This window comes from Sinocyclocheilus grahami, unplaced genomic scaffold, assembly GCF_001515645.1.
Source record: "Sinocyclocheilus grahami isolate Dianchi unplaced genomic scaffold, SAMN03320097.WGS_v1.1 scaffold380.1, whole genome shotgun sequence".
In the NCBI taxonomy this organism is placed as follows: domain Eukaryota; kingdom Metazoa; phylum Chordata; class Actinopteri; order Cypriniformes; family Cyprinidae; genus Sinocyclocheilus; species Sinocyclocheilus grahami.
In genome coordinates, this window is record NW_015505559.1 from 509,221 (window position 1) to 531,446 (window position 22,226).

The following is a 22,226-nucleotide window of genomic DNA, read 5'->3' on the forward strand; positions in this document are numbered from 1 at the left end:
GCCAGCTCGTACCACCTCTTCTGCCCCTTGGCTATCTGATGTTCTCCATGAGCATTGTTCTAAGCTCAGAGCTGCAGAAAGAGTATGGCGCAAATCACAAAATCCTACTGACCTTAATGTATATCGATCACTCCTTTCTTCATTCTCTGCTAATGCCTCCACTGCTAAAAGGACATACTATCACAACAAAATTAACAATTCGCCTAATTCTCGCATGCTCTTTAAAACATTTTCCTCCCTCCTTTGTCCTCCTTCTCCCCTCCTTCATCAACTCTAACAGCTGGCAACTTTGCCACATTCTTCATTAATAAAGTTACAAACCTAAGTGCACAATTTTCCACACCACAAACTGTCAAACACATCTTACCAGCAAACATACACTCGTTTTCATCCTTCTCTCCACTCTCTGAGGCAGAAGTCTCTAAACTCATCCTTTCCAATCATCCTACTACTTGTCCGCTTGATCCTATTCCATCTCATCTCCTTCAAGCAATTTCTCCTGCTGTTGTACCTGCACTCACTCACATCGTTAACACATCCCTTCACACTGGTGTTTTTCCCCTCAACATTTAAACAGGCTTGTATAACCACACTTCTTAAGAAACACACTCTTAACCCAACTCTTTTAGAGAACTACAGACCGGTTTCCCTTCTACCTTTCATTGCAAAAACACTTGAACGAGTTGTGTTCTACCAAGTCTCAATCTTTCTCACACAGAACAACCTCCTGGACAGCAACCAATCTGGCTTCAGAAGTGGACATTCGACCAAGCACACCTTGCTATGTGTACTACGTTAGGCTAACCGAGACTTGTCATTTGCAACATATATTGTTGCTCTTTTGTTAGTTTTGACTGCTTTTATTGTCCTCATTTGTAAGTCGCTTTGGATAAAAGCATCTGCTAAATGACAAAAAAAATAAAAATTATAAAAATATTAAAGTATTAGTTTGTGCAGCCCAACAGAAATGACTTCACACTTATGAAGCACAAATAACTTTCATTTGCAGTATTCCCTTGTAGAACCAAACAGCTTTTCATGAGAACACACCCCGTGAGTAGCTTGTGTGTAGCTTGCGTGTAGCTTGCTGACACTGAAAAAATACAACACTGAAGTTGTGGTCGTCTGCTATTCCCATCACGTTTGACAAATGTCATTTATGGCGAAAACAAGCTTATAAAAGTGCAAGCAGAGGCTAAACACAAAGGCCTTCAAGCCTGATATGCAAGGTCTCCATACGGAAATACCTGCAGAGAAGTGGGACTGATTCTCTCCATCTGTGTTATGGCAAGCATTCCCCTGGAAGAAAGCAATACATTTAGGAATGTTTATTCGAATACACAGACATCTCTGTTTCTGATGACTTCCCATTGTTCACATTCCAATGCTAGTTTCCATTATTTAGTGGGTAAAAGGCTAACTCATTAACCAATGCCTTTATAAACCTACACAAAAATACAGCATATAAAAGTGAAGTGTAATTAGCTACTCAATTAAATGAACAAACTTTTAACATGTTTCTGGCAAATACAGTATGGAAACATGTAATCCTTTTATTGGCAGTTGTGGATATTTTATTACATAATAACATTTGGAGGTTCTCTAAAAACAACATTATGAAAGCAATTCAAGATCGCATTGTGAAAAATTCAGGTCCAATAGCTGCTGATTAGAACCAGGGGAACATACGGAAATGAGATTACAATCCCTTTGGGGACTGCTATTTATATTCATGTAAATAAACAAATTAAGATAGCAGGAAGTCCACTCAGACCCACATGTTCCCAGTGTTCCATTACTGTGTGATGAAAATAAAAGAATAATGTACGCTGAGTTGACTGGAAAAGAATGCTGAATGGATCCAAGTTACTTGGCAAAGAGGATCAGTAAGTGCTGACACAGCTCATTGAATAGAGCTGTCTGCAAGTACTGCACCGATGCACTCAGGATCTTTAGAAATCCTTTCCTAATGTAATGGATAGAGAGGTTGAAATTTATTTATAACAATGTCTCTGACCGTTTTAGTCCGAACTTCACAGTTTGAGCAGCACATTTATGTGCCAGTTGTTTTGTGAACCTTTCTAAATGTGATGCAGCTTTGGAAAAAGACTTATTTAAGGATGGGACAGGGAAGATAACACTGGACTTAACATCAAACATGCAGCTTGTAACTATGAGCAGCAGTGCTTAAATTTAGTCTTAAATGTACAGCAGTCACCAAACCAAACTAAACCAACCAAACCAAAACCAAAACAAAAGAGAACAAAACTTAAGAAAAAAAGAAATCCAAAATAAAATCACTAATCAAAACAAACAAAAAAATCTAAAACAAATCAAGATAAAAAATCATAACAAAAAACTAAATCCCTAAACAAAACAAAATCACAAAACAGAAGCATCAGAGAAAACAAAATTATGAACTATATATATATATATATATATATATACATATATATATATATATTTACACACACATATATATGAAAAAAAATATCAGAATCTTCAGTGCTGATTGGAATTTATCACAGCCAATTATGTCCACAAAATGTGGGGAAGTTGTTTTGGTGTTTTTTTTAATAGCATACATTTATGCTATAATCGTCACTCACACAAACCGCAGAACTTAATAATTATCTGTGGTTTTATTATTTAGTATTCTTTCATTAAAAAGGAACTGACACGTTTATTACCATGTTTAATGCTAAAAAAAATATGACTCATAACTAAATACATTAACTGACTGACAGGACTACTTAAATAATGTCTGTGTAATGTACTAATAAGATAAATAATTTGTATTTGTAATTATAATGGTCAACATGGGGAAGAAAAGCAGAGAGGAATACCAAGAGATGTCCAGTCCTCTTTTGTTTGTTGTGATGTGTAGCTCCATTCTTACTAAAACTTACAAGGTGAAAAAGAAACAGTTGATGTGGAGAAAAATCTTTGTTGTTGGGTATGGAAGTGATAGCTTAAACTCTGGTGTATACACGCCGCATTGGACTGCATCAGCTGCTGGCGTCAGAGATCTGAGGCGTCAGTCGACAGGAGCACAACAGGCCAGAGGGAGAGGAAGAAGAGAGGTAAACACTCGGCCTCTCTGTTGGTTCCCTCTCTACTCTTTTGCTTTCCTCTCTCCCCTCTGGTGTAGTGACCTCTAAATAACCGAGGCTGCTTAGTATCATGTTTTTAAAGTTCTCTAGGGATGTGAAAGGAGGGAGGATGTTCCTCACGGAGAAACATCTGCGTAGCTTCGTCACGGACAAGAATGCATCTCTTGCTGTGAGGAGGCTCTGGGATCGCGCACCTACTCTTGTCCTGAGAGTGCCGATATTTTACTTCCGAGCATGTGCACGCCATCTCTCCGGGTCTGGCCTTTAGGCCTAGGGTCCATCCATGAGAATGGCTGGAGTGCCGCGCCATTAGCATGCAGGGCATGTAGATAAATGAGGTGCAAGGGATTGGGCACAGCTGTGGCTGCAGATCAGCGGCAGCGGAACCTCAGAGTGTGTCTCGACTGGAGAGCCATAAATCACCTGGGCCCAGTGCTGGTCACCTGATCGGCCATGTTAAAAGCCAATCAGGAAAATTACATGCTAACTCCCTGGGACCCATTTTCACTTTCTTAAGAAACCATTAGTCACTGTTACATACTTCATAATATTAAAGCTACTGGTTATACCACTTACGTCCACACTGCACGGGGCAGCCCTTACCGGATGAACCCTCTAGTGAATTGAGTCCTATTGCAATGGAGGAAAATAGAGTAGGATAGAGATTTTTTTCCACACAAATTATTTTGAGATTAAACAGTAATTGCCAGACACTGTGAAGTACTGCCACATACTTCCTTGGGGTCGCAGACTCCCTGAAGAACACCCTGTTCTAAAATCTAAGTTGGAAAGATGAGTGTGCAGTCTGGTAACATCAGGATGCATAAAAGCCTTATAATACAAATAAAAATATGGTCAAAAGTGCATTCATCCCAAAGGTGTTCAATGGGGTTCAAGTCTGGACTTTGTGCAGGATAGTCCTGTTCTTCCACACCAGAAAGTGTCAAACCATTTCAAAATAGACCTCGCACAAGGGTACGGTCATGCCGGAACAGGAAAAAGGACCTTTCCCAAACTGTTTGTGTACCGCAAAGTACACAAATCTAGAATGTAATGCGTTCACTGGAATCAAGGGGTCTTGCCAAACCCGTTAACCAGAAGGGGGTGTTAACTTTTGACCACGTTGTGTATAATACTTTGAATAACATTAGTACTACATCCTGGATACTGAAGAAACCGGATGTCAGCAAATGTTTATCACAAACACCACCTGTCTAAGGACTGTTTCTGCAAACTGGCTCCAAAAATAAACTGATCTTGTCTAGAAAAATAATCTGCAGAAAATATTGTGGCCTCATGTACATCTCAGTCATAACTGTGTGTGACCAGCTGTAAGAGCTTGCGATGAATCTAGACCTGAGGTTAAGATACAAATTAGAGTTCAGGAGGAAGAGAGAGTACTTCCTCTCATTAGGGTGCATGAGAAGATGATCTGAACGTGACATGAAGCAGACAAGAGCAGAAGGCAATTTGGGATCAGAACAAGTATCTAGGGCTCGGTCCAGAGCCAGTGCTCCTGGGTGACGTACCTGGAAGCAGTGCTGGCCGTGATTTTGAGACTGCTGGGGTTGCGGATGAGCTTGTCCAGGATACTGACAATCTGCTCAAATTTCGGCCGGTTGTTTCTGTCCTTCTGCCAGCAGTCTAGCATCAGCTGGTAAAGTGTGGCAGGGCATTCCATGGGTGGGGGAAGACGATAGCCCTCATCCACCGCTTTTATCACCTGAGGCATACAAGAAAATATTGTCAAGCTGAAGTTCTGCCATTCTGTCTGAAGGTGCGGACACATTAGCAAAGTTTTGCAGGCAAAAAAATATTCATTGTCCTTTGTCAAATGCTGTAACAATGTATGAAGCACAACTCACACAGAGGTCACTATGAGTTGTATGTCACAATGTCAAACCAAGCAGTTTTCATCTAGAACCTGTTGCGAAACGTGGACATTTTTCTGTGGGGGGAGATTTTTCACCCTCATTCATTATTTCCTATTGAAATGGCCAGATTTTGCCTGTGAAAACTGTCGAACAATGGTAAATGTGACCGCACCTTAACATCTCCTTTTGTGTTTCAGAAAATAAATGATATACAGTAATAAAATATTGGAACAACATATGGGTGAGCAAATTCTGTCAAAATTTCAATTTTTGGGTGAAATATTCCTTTAAAAGATGAAGCACTGCAATAATTTTCTTCAATTTCCTGTCCTTTGAGCTCCTCAGGACATATTTCTTTCTCGCCTGCCAACTGTGACCATCCAGTAGGATAAAATAAAAATAAAGCACTTCCGTCCATGCAACAACACAAAATCAATTGCCTCATAAGTGCTCCAGAACTGTTACTCCCTTTTTATTTTCATCACTCGATAATCAGCACTGCCATAAACCAATTCAAATAAACTATCAGGGCCTCATTTGCTCAGGGTGAAGTTACTGAACTGCAGCAACAAGGCCACTGCTCAGAGTCAGTGCTAAAGAACTAATAACAATATCAACACAATATTTCATAACAAACCACTACACATTTACCACAATTCCACACATGGCTCTTTTTCTTTTCTTTATGTAAGACCTATAGAATAATAGTTTTTCTTGGCCTGTGAATTTTCACTGTTGGCTACTCATTGTGTTCAGTTAGCTGTCTTTGTGAAACTAGCGTTAGCTAGCAAAAATTTTTCATTAAGAGTATCATGAATGGTCTAACTATGCAAAACTAGCCTGGTAGCTGGTTGATCATGAAACATTTTTCTAGTTGAATTATATTGTTTGCCAAGAAAGGACAATTTACTCACTTCCATGTTATTCCGGTCACACAGAATGTGTTTTTTGATTCCACAGTGCTACTTTTCCATTGTGTTTCTATGTACACACGCGCGAGATGAACATGTTTGACAGTTGTGCTTGTGTCGCGTGTCTTTCGCTGCTTCTCGCACATGACATAGCGTTCTGAAAACACTCTGCTTAATTTAAACACATTTTTTAAAACAACTTTTAAAAAACAAGACCTTGCATTTATTCCCCATTCCACTGCGCAGTCTCACATTTTTCAAAGCAAAAACGCGTTCTGTGTGAACAGCCCCTTAAGGGTCATTCATACAGAACATGTTTGTGTGTCCCACTGTGCTGTTTTTCCATTGTTTTATATGTAAACATGCTAGACAAACGTTTTGTACCACTAAGCTTGCGTCTTGCAAGTTTTGCAGCGTCTACGCATGACATGAGGTTCTGAAAACTTTGGCACTCAAGAAAAAGAAGTTACAGAAGTTTCATGTCTCTAAACCGTGATTTTTTTTTCATTCTACTGACTTGCATCTTGCATTTTTAAATGCAAAAAATGTGTTCTGGGTCAATGGCCTCTTAGAGCCTTGAAAAATGTGAGAAGCGGGCATTGGAATGGGAAAAAAACTTTTTTTTAAGGGGTCATTTTTTAAAGGGGTCTTAGGATGCTACATGCACTTTTACAAGTTGTTTGAACTGAAATGTGTGTTGGCAGTGTGTGTACACAACCACCCTATAATGATAAAAATCCACCCAGTTTTAATGTGGTTAAATGTTTCCCCCTTTCTCAAATCGAGCCGATCTCAGATGCCTGTCTGTGTGACGTCACACTGACAGACCCCTCCCACGATAGTTTGATTGACAGTAGTGTTTCAGCACAGACTGGACTGGCGTCTTACCTTAGACCCACCCTGAGTGAGCTGTCATCAATCCGCCATTGTTTCACCGCTGGAGCAGATGTAGACAAGAATGACTCCTAAGCGATTGAGGTGTTCTGTTGTTGGATGTAGTAATGAACATAGCAGTCGTCATTTGCTCCCGACATCTGAGCTGCTGAAGACGCAGTGGATTACATTTGTTTCTGAAGGGAATGCTCCCCCGATCTGCCTAAATGCGTCTATGTTCGCACGAATCATTCATGATCCAGCCTCATCTACAGAAGAAGTGAGTATAATGTTTTGTAATGAATCTTTGCAAATTGCCTTTCCTAATAATGTGCTAATTAGCAAGTTTCACGATGAATGCAGCTAAAGTAAAGTAAAGTAAAAGTAAAGTAAAAGTGCTCTCTCTGAGAGCAGCTTGGAAGAGAGGGGCGGGGTCAGCAGAGCTCATTAACATTTAAAGGAAAATGCTTCAAAAATGGCTTGCTCTGAAAAGAGCTGTTTTTGACAGGGTAAAAAAAGGTGTTTTTTACACTAACATTGAGAAATTTTAACCAAACTATGTTACAGACTTTTCATTAAGACCCCAAAAAATCATATCAACTTGTGGAAAATGGGCATCCTATGACCCCTTTAAAAGTTGAACTTTTTAAACTCTTTATAATGCTGCGATTTTAGAACGCTGTGTCATGTGCGAGACACTGCAAAAGATGTAAGACATGAGCGCAGTGGAATGGAGAAATGCATTCTGTGTGAATGGCCCCTTAAGATGTATTTATTTTTTTCTGTGGAATACAAAAGGCACATTTTTAAAGTGCCTTCAAATCAAATCGAACATATGTAACACTGATCTATTTTGGCAGGGAAGATGCTGGATTGCTCTGACAGCCGCCCTACTCACATCCTGATTGGACATCTCCCAATAAGGTCTTTCTCCGTAAGACATGACCTCCCATAACACAATCCCATAGCTCCATACGTCACTGGCCGAGGTGAACTTGCGATAGGCGATGGCCTCTGGCGCGGTCCATCGGATCGGAATCTTGCCACCCTGTAAACACACAAAATCCATCTGTCAAGGAAACATTTTGCCATCTGTGACCATTTCCAAACACATATTTCTACTATTAGTTGAATAACAAACATGTACTCTAATGTCCACATGCCAAATCATGTAATCTGTATGCATTGGCGTTTAAAACAGGCCATATGTAAGGTGTCAGAGCGGATGAAGGGGGACTTCTGAGAGCGCCATGCATCTAATGAATGAAATTCAAAGTTTGAAACAAGCTCTGAGGTGCCCTTAGGATTTGTTTGGGTTAGTGAAATTGACTATACAGCACCAGCGTTAATGTGATTTAGACACAGCCTCTAGCTGCACCACCAGCACAAGGGACCCCGGCCCTATGTGGCAACCCCCTCAAACAGCGTTATGAGCAAATTATAGTTAAATTTGCCAATCTAGTGCAGTCTTTACAATGAAGGTGAATATAAGCAGCATGTCAAGCAAGTACTGTACAGTTGAGTTTCTGTTTACAAAATTTGATGAGCTCTATACTCTTAAAAATAAAGGTTCTTTATTGGTATTGATGGTTCCATTCCATTTCTTTCCATTCCACGAAAGGTTCTTTGTAGTGGAGAGGTCTTTTAGATTTTTAAAATGTACTTCAAACTAGGGCTGCACGATTAATCAAATGCGATTGTTATGCGCATTTTGATAGTAATGTCAGTTCTGTAATCAGCAGGATCTGTAATCACGTGCTTTCAGATGGAGCAGAATTTACTACACATAGCCGTAGTTCACTGACAAGTTACGATTTTATTGCACAATTATGAAATCGAAGAAATCGTTTGCGATAATGACAGCTGTTTGCATAGCTTCTCAGTGAACTACGGCTCTGTGAAGTAAATGCTGCTCCATCCGAAAGCATGTGAAAAGAGCGCCATCTGGCCTTTGGATGGAGATTTACTGCTGATCACAGAACCGTGCTTCACTGAAAGATACGCATGACAATCGCAGCTTCTGTCGAATCGCGATCTCGATTCCATTTCGATTTATCGTGCAGCCCTACTTCAAACTATGAAAAAAAATTTACTTTTAAAAACTGTCTTTGGGGAACCAAGAAGGAAATCACTTCTGGTGGTTCTTCTAGTGTATGTGAATAAACTGAAAATCTGCTCATCATATAAAGTGATGTGTCTCTTGGTTTAAACTGCTCGATTCATACAGCATGGATTACTTTCATGATGTCTTTACAAACTTTTTGTAGCTTCAATATTCTGGTTGCATGGACTTTCACTGGAGGAACAGAAATGTCTTAGGTTTCATTAAAAATATCTTCATTTGTGTTTCAAAGATGAATGAATGTTTGGAACCACATGCAGGTGAGTAACATGGCAGAATGTTAATTATCGGGTGAACTATCCCTTTAAGGCATAAAAACAACTCAATCAAAGAATCAGTTAGCTCTTTTAACTATAAAGGCAGGAATTCCTAAAACCACCATATTGAGTGTTACAATTTGTAATTTATTTTACTATGAGTTGTCCAGTTCCTCCTCTTATTCTATCTTTGCTCTTGGTTTGTGGTACACCACCACCTTCATCGATCCTGTCCTCATTCCTCTCTCTCTGAGGATCTGTGTTGTATTTACCCAGCTTGGCTGCTGGGGTAACTATACACTCAACCTTCATGAAGGAGGCAGACTGAGAGAGAACAAGGTAGAGCCAAAGCCAACTAGCAACCTGGCCAAGTCACACAATTCCTACCCCACATTCTCCAAACGCGAGGCCTTTAAAAAATAAACCCACTTGTGCACGGGCCTCCCCATTGAGCGCGTACAAACAGGCCCTGCAAGATCACTGCTAATGAATGTAAAATGTGACACAATGTATCCTTTAGGTTTAATAGAAGGGGAAGGCGACAGCTACCAACATTCTTGTGGGTTCGAGGTTCTCGTAGGGAACAATGATGCAGTGGGGGGTCTAGTTGTAATGGTGAAAACATACATTTACGTTAGCTGTCAGAGACCAGGAAAACCCAACAAATTTGGGTTTATCTAACTAATAACATGTTGGACTTCCCCTCCCCAGCATATGCCACAAATCAGTGTAACACTTATGTTAGGTGACACTTGTATTGGTAATTTAAGATGCAATATCTCTTAAAGCCTCACATGCTATGGATTTATGCCTGGCTCTAAGTGTATTTATGCATTAGTTATCTCTTCTGATAATGGATGCTGCTCTTAAGAATGAGAGTGGAGAATATGGTTATTAATCCTAGGGAATGAAGATCAGACATGGCGGCTGAGAGGAGGCAGTGAGCTGCATTGGTCAACCATGGTCTGGCCCATGTGGAATTTGTTCTGTAGGTTTCTGCAGAATTGGAAAGCTGATCATTCACAAGTTCTACACACCGCATGTTCCTTCTGTGAAAAAGAGTCTAGTCCTCTTAGCTCTGTTTAACACATTTTACCATGTTTAAAATCATTCCACAGATTCAGCACAGACTGCGTCTGGGTCTAATCATGGCTGAGAGAAAACCTTCGGTTTGAGGCTTGCGAATAAAGCACTAAAGCATGTTCTAAGTGAAGACAGTTTCTCCATCCACAAAGTTAAACCTTGGAGCAACTTTGTTTGCTATGTGAACACAGAAAATGTCTGTCTGTCTATCTATCCATCTATCCATCACTGTTCAAATGTTTGTGGTAAGCAGTGTTGGGTGTAACGTGTTACTATAATTAAATTACTTATCCACTGAAAAAAGTAAAGTAAGGGATTACTGTTCATTTTTAGGAAATCTAATTACAGTTCCTAATAAAATATTTGCATTACATACTGTAAATAATTTCAGAAGTTCTAAAATCAAAATTGAATTTGAAATCTAAATTTATCATCTATCTGAATGCAGCGTCTTTAACCCTCTGCGCGCCGGCGTGTTCACCTGCAGTTTTTCCTGATAAGAGAGAAAAGAACCTAAAATACTCAGATACAGATAAGACTAAAATCGGATCTATAAAGGGTCTACTTTCATTTGTATACATTGACAATAAGAAAAAAAAACACTGTGCTATTGTAAAATAAACAAAACAAACAGGGTGTGCTTTCTGCTCTCCGTGAACTTCTTTCTGAAACGCGTCACAAAAAACGAACCGAAACTCAGCAAATACTTCACACACAGACGTGAGAAATATGTCTATAGAAAACCTGAAGTGTCTACTTTTAAATGAACCAATTCTAATCGAAAACTAATATTCTCTGATTATGTAATCTGTATGAAACTAAAGCGAGGTACAGTCTTTCCCGTCATTATCTGCAGCCATACTTGCACGCCCTCATTACCCAGATACAAAAACAAAAACAAAATATCAAGATTAATCTACTTTTCATTGTTTTTGGAAGAAGACTTCAGGAATAAGCCGGAATTTACCTCAGAAGAACAGTACGATCTGACGTGGCTTTATTCAGGGGAGGATATATCATTTCTGTAATTTATTCTTACTTGCATTAGTTAACGAGTTATTTTTTACATAAACTTGTCCGCATTTTACTAGTTGGGCTTTTCCTAAACTATCTTGCCAAACTGAAATGTGTGAAAGAGAGTAAAATATGCTGAAATATGATATGCATTCCCTATATATAGGCAACTTATTACATATAGGCTAAATGTCGTACGAAACGAAGATATAAATATTTTGCTAATATGAGATAGCTTATATGAGATAGCCGATAGTTATAAAGTAATGTGAATGTTTACATTGCAGTATGATGAATGTTACAGTCTAGGAATGCTTAGATCAGTGTTTACTGGTCTACTATCAGATGTCAATGTTTCTATAGTGTTTTAAGCAATAAGAATTTAGTTTATAAAATATTAGAATGTTGTTTATGAACTGTGTGGTAATACATACAAAGCATATGTGCATGAATGAGAGTACAAAATCATATTGTTTTTTTGTTAAGAGTGGACAAAATTATTATTAGTGACTGTTAATGTTGTATACATGTACAGTATGTCAGTGTGTATGAAATATGGTACTAATTTCTTTGACAAGTTTAAAGCTTACAGCTTGATACATATACTCCTGGTTTCACAGACAAGGCTAAAGCCTAGTCCCAGACTAAAATACATTTCGGATCTGTTTTAACTGAAAGAAACTTGCACTGACATACCTTGAAATATGTCAGTTCCATTGTTTTATCTCATGAACACCAGTAATGTTTTCTTCTAAGGCACATTAATAAAAGTTACTTTACTTTTCTCAAGCTTTTTTTGTTATTCAGATATTCTGTAGAGTTATTCTATTTGTTAACCAAAGAAGGTTAGAGGACAGCGGGGCACAAAGTAACACTTTTTGACTTTCTCAAATTGTGTAAATCCACATGGGGTTCAGAGTATAATTTTACACTTGTCTAGTACAAATATGTCAATTTGTTTCATAATTACAGTGTATAGGTTTTCCTTATTTACCCTAAAAAATTGGAAGTGAACTGTGACAACATGCCCCGTAGGTGGGGTAGATTGTAACAGCTGAGGGGCACATTGTAACATGACCATATGACAGCTTAAAATGTTATCTGATCGCATGAAAAAAGTATACAAGACAAACTAAAATATTTTGTCAATAAAATAAAATAATTCTTTATTTCAAATAAAATAATGGCGTTTTTTAAGAATTAAAAATAATCTGATTTTGGAGTTTGACAATGAACACATTGCAACCATGCTTGGGACGGCCCACATAAACGAGCCAAAATGCTTTACATGTCTTGAAATAATAGTTTCTTAAAGGGGTCATATGATGCGATTTCAATTTTTCCTTTCTCTTTGGAGTGTTACAAGCTCTTGGTGCATAAAGAAGATCTGTAAAATTGCAAAGACTAAAGTCTCAAATCCAAAGAGATATTCTTTATAAAAGATAAGAGACAGCCGCACCTACCTATAATGGCTTGTTCTAACACGCCCCCACATGTCTACGTCGCTATGTGGGAAGATTTGCATAACGCCGTCCAAATGTTCACGCAAAGAAAGAAGGCGTAACTTTTATTCTCGCTGTAGTTTTGTTGTTTCAGCCGCCATGGCGTAAAGACGCTGTGTGTTTCATTGTGAAAGCGAAACTACTTTGTTTGGTCTTCCAAAAGAGGACGATATCTGCTTCATCATGCCTGGAGCTGATCCGTGCTGGTTGCTGAGGAAATACTACAACTTTGCGCTGTGGATCGCCGGATCGTCTTTCTCCGTGGACGAAGCGGAGTCCAGCCCAGAGTAGTTACATGTCCTTCCGGACGCTCCTTCGTCGAAATCGCCGGCAGCGCCATTCTCAAGCTCGCGGCCTCTGCTCACTCTAAACCTCCCGCCGTTCCTCACGCTAGCCCCCGCAGTGTTGCCAACTAATTTTCAGAGAAAGCTGCTAAAGGAAGGTCGATTTGTTGCTAAAAGTTGCTAAATGACGTTGTGATGTCATTGCTCAGTGACGTCATTGCGTAATCACAATGCAAAATTGATGATCAAATCTCAGCAAAAAATATATTTTATATGTTAATTTAGATTTGTTTTTAAAATAATATTCATGATATAATATTAAAATATAAATAACTGTATTTTTAAATACACTGAATTATTTTTGAATTGAAATATTATTTTACACATTTTTGAATGATTACAATTTAAGTTTTTTTAGTAGCTAGTAAACTCTACACATTCTTAACAATTATGCTTTAAGCAGTGTATTAGTAGTTAGTTAGTATGCTACACTCTAAGAAAAGTCTATAAAAATAAGGCACAATCTACTGTTAATATGAAAGAATTTTCCGTAATGTTTTTTTTACCTGTATTTTAAATTACGCATTGTGTTTTGGGTTACAGGGTTACAAAGGATGATGGATAATGGATAATGTCCTGAAAGATTTTCTTACAGTGTACTAACTGATCAACAATTTCAGGTACAAGCTTCTAACAAAGTTTATCATAAATGAACAATTATTCAATTATCAAATTATTAAATTATTATTATTATTAAATTTAACAATTGCAAATAGCAGCTAACTCAACTCTCGTGCTGTGTGTACTGCTAGGCATCTGTGGTTTCCTCTTTTTGTGTAATTTGGATGGACAATGTGTGCCTTTTTATTGTCTGAGTCCTTATCAAAAGTTGCTAAAAGTTGCCAAATAAATGTTTAAAATTGCTAAATTTGTTGCTAGGTGCTTTTGGAAGAAAAAGTTGCTAGGGTAGTCTGAAAAGTTGCTAAATTTAGCAACAAAATTGCTAAGTTGGCAACACTGAGCCCCCAGCCTCTGCTCACTGTAGGCCGTGGTGTGTGATGCTGTGTTTCGTTGTGAAAGCGAAACTACTTTGTTTGGTCTTCCAAAAATGGACACGACTAGAAATCAGTGGTTAAGTTGTATTTACAACACTGTTCCAGAACATTTCAACCCAAATATTCAGATGTGTGCAGCACATTTTATGGAGGACTGTTTCCTGTTCCTGGTAGAGTAGACTACAATGCCGGCTGTTCTGACTCAAAGACTGTAAGTAAGTTTTTTATATTTAAAGAGTTTTTATATTTTTTATATTTAAAGCGAGTTTTTTTGCACAGTGTAGAGTAGGGCTTGTTGTTTGTCATTTCTCCGATCACAAATGCAGACATGGTTTTATGTTTACGTGGCGCGATGCAACGCAACGTGTAAAAAGACAGTATAAGTCATTATAATCCATAATTATGTCCCCACTGGATGCAACGAATGCCTCATTTATAATGGGTTTTCATGTTTTTGAATCATTGCTCCGGCCTGACAGGGCATCATCACAATATGGTGAGGGGCGTAACATTTCCGTCACACGCTTGAGGTATTCAGCCAATCACAACGCACTGGATAGCTGACCAATCACAGCACACCTTGCTTTTTCAGACCGATGAGCTTTGTAAAAATCGACGCTTTTCAGAAAGGCGGGGCATAGAGGAGCAACAATAATGTACAGTATGTGGAAAATAATGTGTTTTTTGAACCTTAAACCGCATAAACACATTTCATTACACCAAATACACCAAATAATGTTCTTTTTAGCAGCATCATATGACCCCCTTTAAGTAAGTAAATAAATAAAATAAATAATTTTAAAATAAAATACCTATTTGTTATGCTGGTTTTTGGGTTTTGTTTCTTGTTTAGTTTTTCTTGTCCTTTATTTTGTATTTTCTTGTCTTGGTTCCTGCCTTGTCATGTGATCCTGCCATGTGGTCCTTTTGTTCATGTTACTTGTTCTCATTAGGTGTGTCCGACTTGCTAACCACTGTTGGTGGTGAGTTTGTTTTTATGGTCACGGCCCCTTCATGTTTCTTGTCACGCCAAGGCTGTTTGGATTACCAATTACCAAAGTTTTGAATGGCAGTATATATGTATACATCCCTCTATCCTCTCAACGTCAAATCAACTTGGAATCACTGAGATAAATAAATTCATTAGACATATCCTTTGAAATAGTTGAGAAGGCAACTGAAACGTATTCAAACTTCGAAAAAATGGCAAGTTGAAGTATTATGGTATATGACATCAGATAAAGCATATAAACCCATGTTATGTCAGCGGGAAATAATTGTTATTGTTATTGCAATTTAATTTGACTGCTGAGCTGATACAAAACTATGTGAGTAGTATACAAATAATTTATGTTTTTAAATGAGGTATAATAATAATAATAATAATAATAATAAATGTTACTGATCTCAGTTGCTTGTGTCGGTGTTGACTTACTCTTGTGGTGTAGGCGGCTTCCGGGTCGTCCTCCAGCACTCTGGACAAGCCAAAGTCTGACACTTTGCACACCAGGTTGCTGTTGACCAGGATGTTCCGAGCGGCCAAATCTCTGTGCACGTAACCCATATCCGACAGATACTTCATACCAGATGCGATGCCACGTAGCATGCCCACCAGCTGAATCACTGTGAACTGGGCGTCGTGTTTCTGACAGAGACGGGACGAAGGGAAAAGTCAAATACGCCGTTTTATATCTACTGTATAAACATATGTCATGCTATGGGTTATAAAACACAATGCAACATTGTTGACTCATATCTCAAAACACTGCCTGACATTTCCGAAGTCATCTGTCATGAGCTAACTCAAAACCACTCATGAAATGGTTTTGTTGAGAGAAGCAGATCTTTGACTTAATAAATAGGAGGATTTGACTGTCTTTTCTGGTTCAATCCATGGTGTGCGGCAACTTGTTGAAGAATATAAATAGGATGTGCACAAGCTCACTGCATATCTGAACTGAAGTCCGCTGGCAGGCTCGCAGTGTTTACACTGGTGCGTGTGAATAGGCCTATTATATGAAGAATGATATGCTTAGGACTTGGAGATAAACACCAGGGGAGGAAGTGCATCAGCAGGAGAGGGAGAGACTGGCCAGATGAGTGAGATAGCATTGATTTGTCAGGGAGCTCTAGAGAAATGGATTTCTGTACCAAAAACAGTCAAGCTGCAGTCTTATTGCAATAGTTCTCCCAAAAATGCTTTTACTCATCTTCATATACAGTCGTTCCAAATTCGGTTTGACTTTATTTCTTCCGTAAAACATAAAAGGCAAAATTTTGAAGACTGTACTGATCATTCTTTTCCAAGCAGATCAAATAAATGCCAACCATGTTTTATTTTATTATCACTGTTTTACTATTACAGATTTTTATATTTTGAATTGATATTTCGATTTTGTGAATATTTTGATTTTATTTTTTATAATTTTAGTAACTTTATTTAGTGTTTTTATTTTGTTATTTATTTATTTTTATAATATGTCTATATAGTTTTTATTATTATTATCATTATTATTGTTTTAATTTAGTTTTTATTTGAGTACTTCAACCTCAACTATGCATACACAAGAAATGTTGCCTTGGCAACTGTGAAATACATGTTTCATTTCTTTTTATATTTTATTTTACTTAATGTTTATTTTATTTCAAGTAATGATTTTTTCAGTGGTTTTAGTTGTAGTTAAAGTTCATAACCTTGATATAACATGGTGCTTTCAAGCATCTGAAAGGAAGTCGAAGCACCATAACATATCATAAAAGTAGTCTATAGGGCTCAAGCATTATTTCAAATCTTCTGAAGTCACTATAGACCATAGAACTATAGACGAGAAACATAGATATATTAGAAAATGTAAGTTGTTATTAACTGCTTAAACTGACATCCAAGTTTGTGAAAGCGGGAGAATATGCAAGTCGTGGACACATTGTTCAAATCAGACTTTTTTTTTTTATGAATCATTTGATTGATTTGTTTCATAAATGTGGTCTGAATGATTTATTCACATATTGTCTTCTCTCATAAACTTTCATGAACTCGCCAAGAAAAGCTAAGGCAGACGTCAAGATGCTTCAGTGAATCACATCTTTCAGTCTATTTCTCATACTTATTATTTCAAAAGACTTCAGATATTCTGCATGGGTCATATGAACAACTTTCATGACATTTGGTTATCCTGAACTTGACTGCTCCATTTCCCATTCAATCCAATTGCATGGAAAAAGCACCAGCACATCCTCCAAAACTGTCTGCTTTTGTGTCCCATGGAACAAGGACACTCAAACAGGTCTGGAACGACATAAGATGTAAACAATGTCAACATCTTTATTATTGTTTGAACTGTTCCTCTAGTTGTCCAGTGTGAGTTTCGCTCTGTCTACCTCTCATTCCGTGCCTCTGTCCACCCTATTTTCCCTTTCTTTGTATGCGAGTGTTTATGTACTGCATACAAACTAAGTTTGGATGAAAATAAACCCTGGACCACCTGGAAGAGAAAGGAGCTCAGAGAGGTTCAAAGGCTTGCTAATAATAGTGACATGAGCAGTGGTGAGGAAATGCGTTGGAGGGAGGATGACAGATCTCTTTGATAGAGTGCAGGCCAGGCTGCAGTACGCAGGAAATTGCTGCAGAACACTGCGACTTTTCTCTCATTTCTGGGAGTGGGATTCTGTGCAGACACACGTATAGGTTCTGCTAACTCCACGCCCTGTTTGCTCAGGTTGTTTTAATCATCTGCCTTTGCATACTCATTTCAGTAGAGCTGTTAGTGTACACATTTTCGACGGCCTTGATTCTGGAAGTTTTCTGACATGTTCTGACAGGAATTACAACAATACAAACTTTGAATGAACATAAACGTATTTGAAAATCAGGAAAGGATGTGTACTTAAATGATTGTCAATAATAAGACGTTGTAAGTCAGTGATTAAAAATACACAATAATATGTATTTAAAGTGTATTATAAAATATTCTTAATATACACTACCAATGAAAATTTTGGGGTCAGTATGATTTTTATTATTATTATTATTTTTTAGAAATTAATATTTTTTTCAGCAATGATGCATTACATTGACCAAACATGACAGTAAAGAAATGTATAATGTTCAAAGGATTTCAAATAAATGTTTTTTTTTTAAACTTTCTATTGATCAAATAATCCTGGAAAAAAATAAATAAATCACAGTTTCCACAATATTATTAAGTATCACAATTGTTTTCAACACTGATAATATTCAGAAATGTTTGTGGAGCAGCAAATCACCATATTAAAATATACTAAAATAGAAAACCGTTATTTTAACTGTTATGAAACTGTAGTCATTTTACATTTAATGTTTATACTGTATTTTTTCAAATCAAATGCTGTAAATGCCCGCTGGGTGAGCAGAAGAGAATTATGATTAAAAACATATATATTTAAAAAATTAGTAAATACAAATACTCTATATAAGCTCCATGGAAATGGGCGGTCAGTGCTGAGTTTCCATGGTAACAGTGACTTCTCTCTTCAGGATTATGGGTAATGTAGTTCTCCACTAGAAATTACACTATTCAACTATTTTTTTTTATTAAGTTGAAATCACATCACATTGTGGCTTCTATATCAGGCCAGAGCTTTTTGTAATTGTGTTTTAAAAGGTTTGCACATTCTGGCTAGAAATTAATTTCTCAATTGAAAAAAAAAATAAAAATAGATTTTTACTCCCATAACCCAAATGTTGCACACAACAATCACACTGTATATTTATGCTTCATAGTAGTACCCTGACAAGTCTGAACCACCAGACATTATGAAACTCTACATTGGACCCCTTTGTGCAACTCTCTGAACAAAACAAAAAATATTTTTATGAGTGCGAATGTCCATCCAATGCATCAAAGTCTGGCGTGTTCATTTTGTTCTCCAAATAGCAGATTGTCTGGCAAGCGCTGCTGGTGGTAAACTGTTGAAAAATGACACAAGGCTGATAAATTCATATGTCAGGTGTATTAGAGCCAAGGCAGGACGGCCACAGCCAAAGGTTAAGCTGACCCATTTAATGAGCTCATTAGCGCATTCATCAGCACTCTTCAGATGGGCCGTCCCACAGCCTGTTGTTTGCTTGTTTATTTTCACAGTGCAAGCGATCGGCAAAGCGGAAGTCATCTGAAGGACAGAGCATGCCCAGTCTGTTTAACTGGCACGGTCAGGCTGGCAGGCGGCACGCCAGTCTCCCCAGTGCCGCTTGGGTCTGTGCGCGAGCGAATCTGCTCTCTCTTCTGAACACAAGCCTGGTCTGTTCTGCGTGAGAAAATGAGGCCATTGTGGATATAAGCTCAAGTGAAATTCTGACACTACAAAGTGTTTGAAACACAGGTAGTGTCAGTGTCTATTTAAAGAGGCCTCGGCTGCGAATACGAATGTGATGAATTTGGGCGATGTTGCGAACACAAAGGCACCGTCAAAAAAATCAGGATCTCTCCGCAGCAAATAGAGACATAGGTGAACCAGCAGAGAGCAATTTGTGTCTGTTTGTATAAATGAGAATGAAATGTTCGGAGAGCTTGGGAGAATTTCAGGCATGCTGTGATAAGCAGGTACTGTGAGAGGAAGCAGGAGAAGCTAAGACGCTGATGGGTTTTTAAATGTTTTTAAGATGAGTCCTCTGTGCCTTTCCTCTGATCATACATAATGGAGTCTCATTAAATGCGCTCAGTGTGTCACACTCACTCGCAGGAAGCCGTCCAAAGAGCCGTTCTCCATGTACTCGGTCACTATCATCACAGGTTTACCTGAGGAGAGAGAAAATTCAGACATGTCTCAGTCTAATCGAGAAAAGATGTGCCACTGTGCTTTGCTGCAGTGCTGTCATTTCTGCTGGAAGGTTGAATTACCCAATTTGCAAACTAATGAGCTTATGTTGGACAAAAGAAGACATCTTCAAGAGAAAAATATAATACATTCAAAGGCATTGATAAGTTCGACCCTTGAGTTTAGATATATATGCTCAGCATGATGACTTCCAAAGTTATTTCAATGACAACATCAAATACGTCAAGAGGAGATTCATGAGTGAACGGGTCATGAAACCCGTCAAGAACATTTTTTGCATTATTTTCATGACAATTAAGCATTTTTAAAAGTTTGGGGTGTGTAAGGGTTTTAAATGTTTTTGAAAGACGTCTCTTATGCTCATGAAGACTGCATAAAAAGCACAATATTGAAAAATATTATTATATATTATTTATATTATTAATTTGTATTAAAATGTCATTTGTATTGATTCAGTGTCACATGATCCTTTAGAATCATTTATTTGAAACATAAATCTTTTACAACATGATTAATGACTTTACTGTCTTTTTTATCAATTTAATTACCCTTTTGCTGGAAAGTAAAATAAAATAAAATAAATCTGACTGACCTCAAACATTTGAATGGTAAATAAAAAAAAATAAATAAATAAAAAAAAATAACAAAATATAATAAATATTGAAACAATATAAAATAACAAAAAAATATATTAAAATATACTAAAATAATAAAATAATAAAAAATATAAAATAAAATGCTGGCAAAATATAATGACACAACATATTGATAAAATAATGACATATTATTTAAATTACTTAAAGAGTAATAAATGGTAAATTAAGGTAAATTATGTGTATATTCTTTCATTACTAAAAGTTACTAAAAGTTTTTTTTTGTCTTGCTTTACTTGCTTGCAATAAGGTTGGTAATATTTGATGCGCTGCCTTTAATTTGTGCTGATGATAAAATATATGTTGAATCACAATTTTTTTTTTACAAAAAAAAAATTACAGTAATGAAAATTGAACGAGAGTCGTATTGTTAATAATGAGAATTGCTAAATATGCTTAATTGCCATGAAAATGTCATGAGGCGTGTCTATTTCAAACCAAATATAATTTAAAACACAATTTGTTTCTGGGCTGAAATGTGATCTGAGTTCCTGACAGGTTTCATGAGATTCACTCTCATAGTGCTCGGCGCTGCCACATGTGGGTGTTATAAAAGGCTCCGGGTTAAGCAGCTGAATTTTTTTTTATAGAGTTTGAGAGGGTGAAGAGATCAGGTTGATAGCTACACACCAGGTTTTCAACACATCACAGACATTATCTGAAGCCCATAACAAGATCAGAGCTGCAGCTCTTCACATGACACCCCTGACACAGCGGGTCAGCAATCATAACCGTGACTTACTGTGACTTCACCTAAATAAGAGTTTCCTGCAGGATGAAAAGAGTCTCGGCCTGAACTTGAACGGACCACAAGGTCAACTGTCACTGTCTGACAGCTTTATTTTCTCTGTCCTGCCACTCATAAATCACTGCCACTCGGTTTTATCATCTGCACTTTATCTGCGCCTTATTTCAAAGCCTTTTTGTAAAACGACTTTATATCAATAATAACCTGATGACCAGTCCGTGTTGTCACAATATGTATGTGCAGTAGTCATAATTTAGTCTTTTTTTCCCCCTCCCAGCATCCCAACAGCAGACAGCACAGCACAGAATGAGATTTATGAAACATGCAATTAAAATGAGTGGAGAAGAGCAACACTGCACAACACATGAATATGCTGTAACAACAGTCTTGCTCACATCAAGCCGTTTATTCCTAAGAGTGGTATTAACACTGCAAAAAAAAAAATTATATATATATACAGTGGGTATGGAAAGTATTCAGACCCCCTTAAATTTTTCACTCTTTGTTATATTGCAGCCATTTGCTAAAATCATTTAAGTTATTTTTTTCCTCAATGTACACACAGCACCCCATATTGACAGAAAAACACAGAATTGTTGACATTTTTGCAGATTTATCAGAAATATCACATAGTCTTAAGTATTAAGACCCTTTGCTGTGACACTCATATATTTAACTCAGGTGCTGTCCATTTCTTCTGATCATCCTTGAGATGATTCTACACCTTCATTTGAGTCCAGCTGTGTTTGATTATCAACAATTCTGTGTTTTTCTGTCAATATGGGGTGCTATGTGTGCATTAATGAGGAAAAAAAATTACTTAAATGATTTTAGCAAATGGCTGCAATATAACAAAGAGTGAAAAATTTAAGGGGGTCTGAATACTTTCCGTATCCACTGTATATATATATTTTTTTATCAGT

At 37.5% G+C, this 22,226-nt stretch overlaps 1 protein-coding gene across 1 annotated transcript in view; it reads right to left on the reverse strand.

The window, feature by feature from the left end:
* Nucleotides 1–22,226, reverse strand: part of LOC107549767 (ephrin type-A receptor 3) — a 137,576-nt gene that overhangs the window by 8,768 nt on the left and 106,582 nt on the right. The window contains exons 10-13 of the mRNA XM_016230941.1: nucleotides 19,801–19,862; nucleotides 15,524–15,733; nucleotides 7,670–7,819; nucleotides 4,643–4,836 (exon numbers count right to left, since the gene is read on the reverse strand). Coding sequence (XP_016086427.1) covers nucleotides 4,643–4,836; nucleotides 7,670–7,819; nucleotides 15,524–15,733; nucleotides 19,801–19,862 — 616 coding nt within the window. The remainder of the gene's footprint in view (nucleotides 1–4,642; nucleotides 4,837–7,669; nucleotides 7,820–15,523; nucleotides 15,734–19,800; nucleotides 19,863–22,226) is intronic.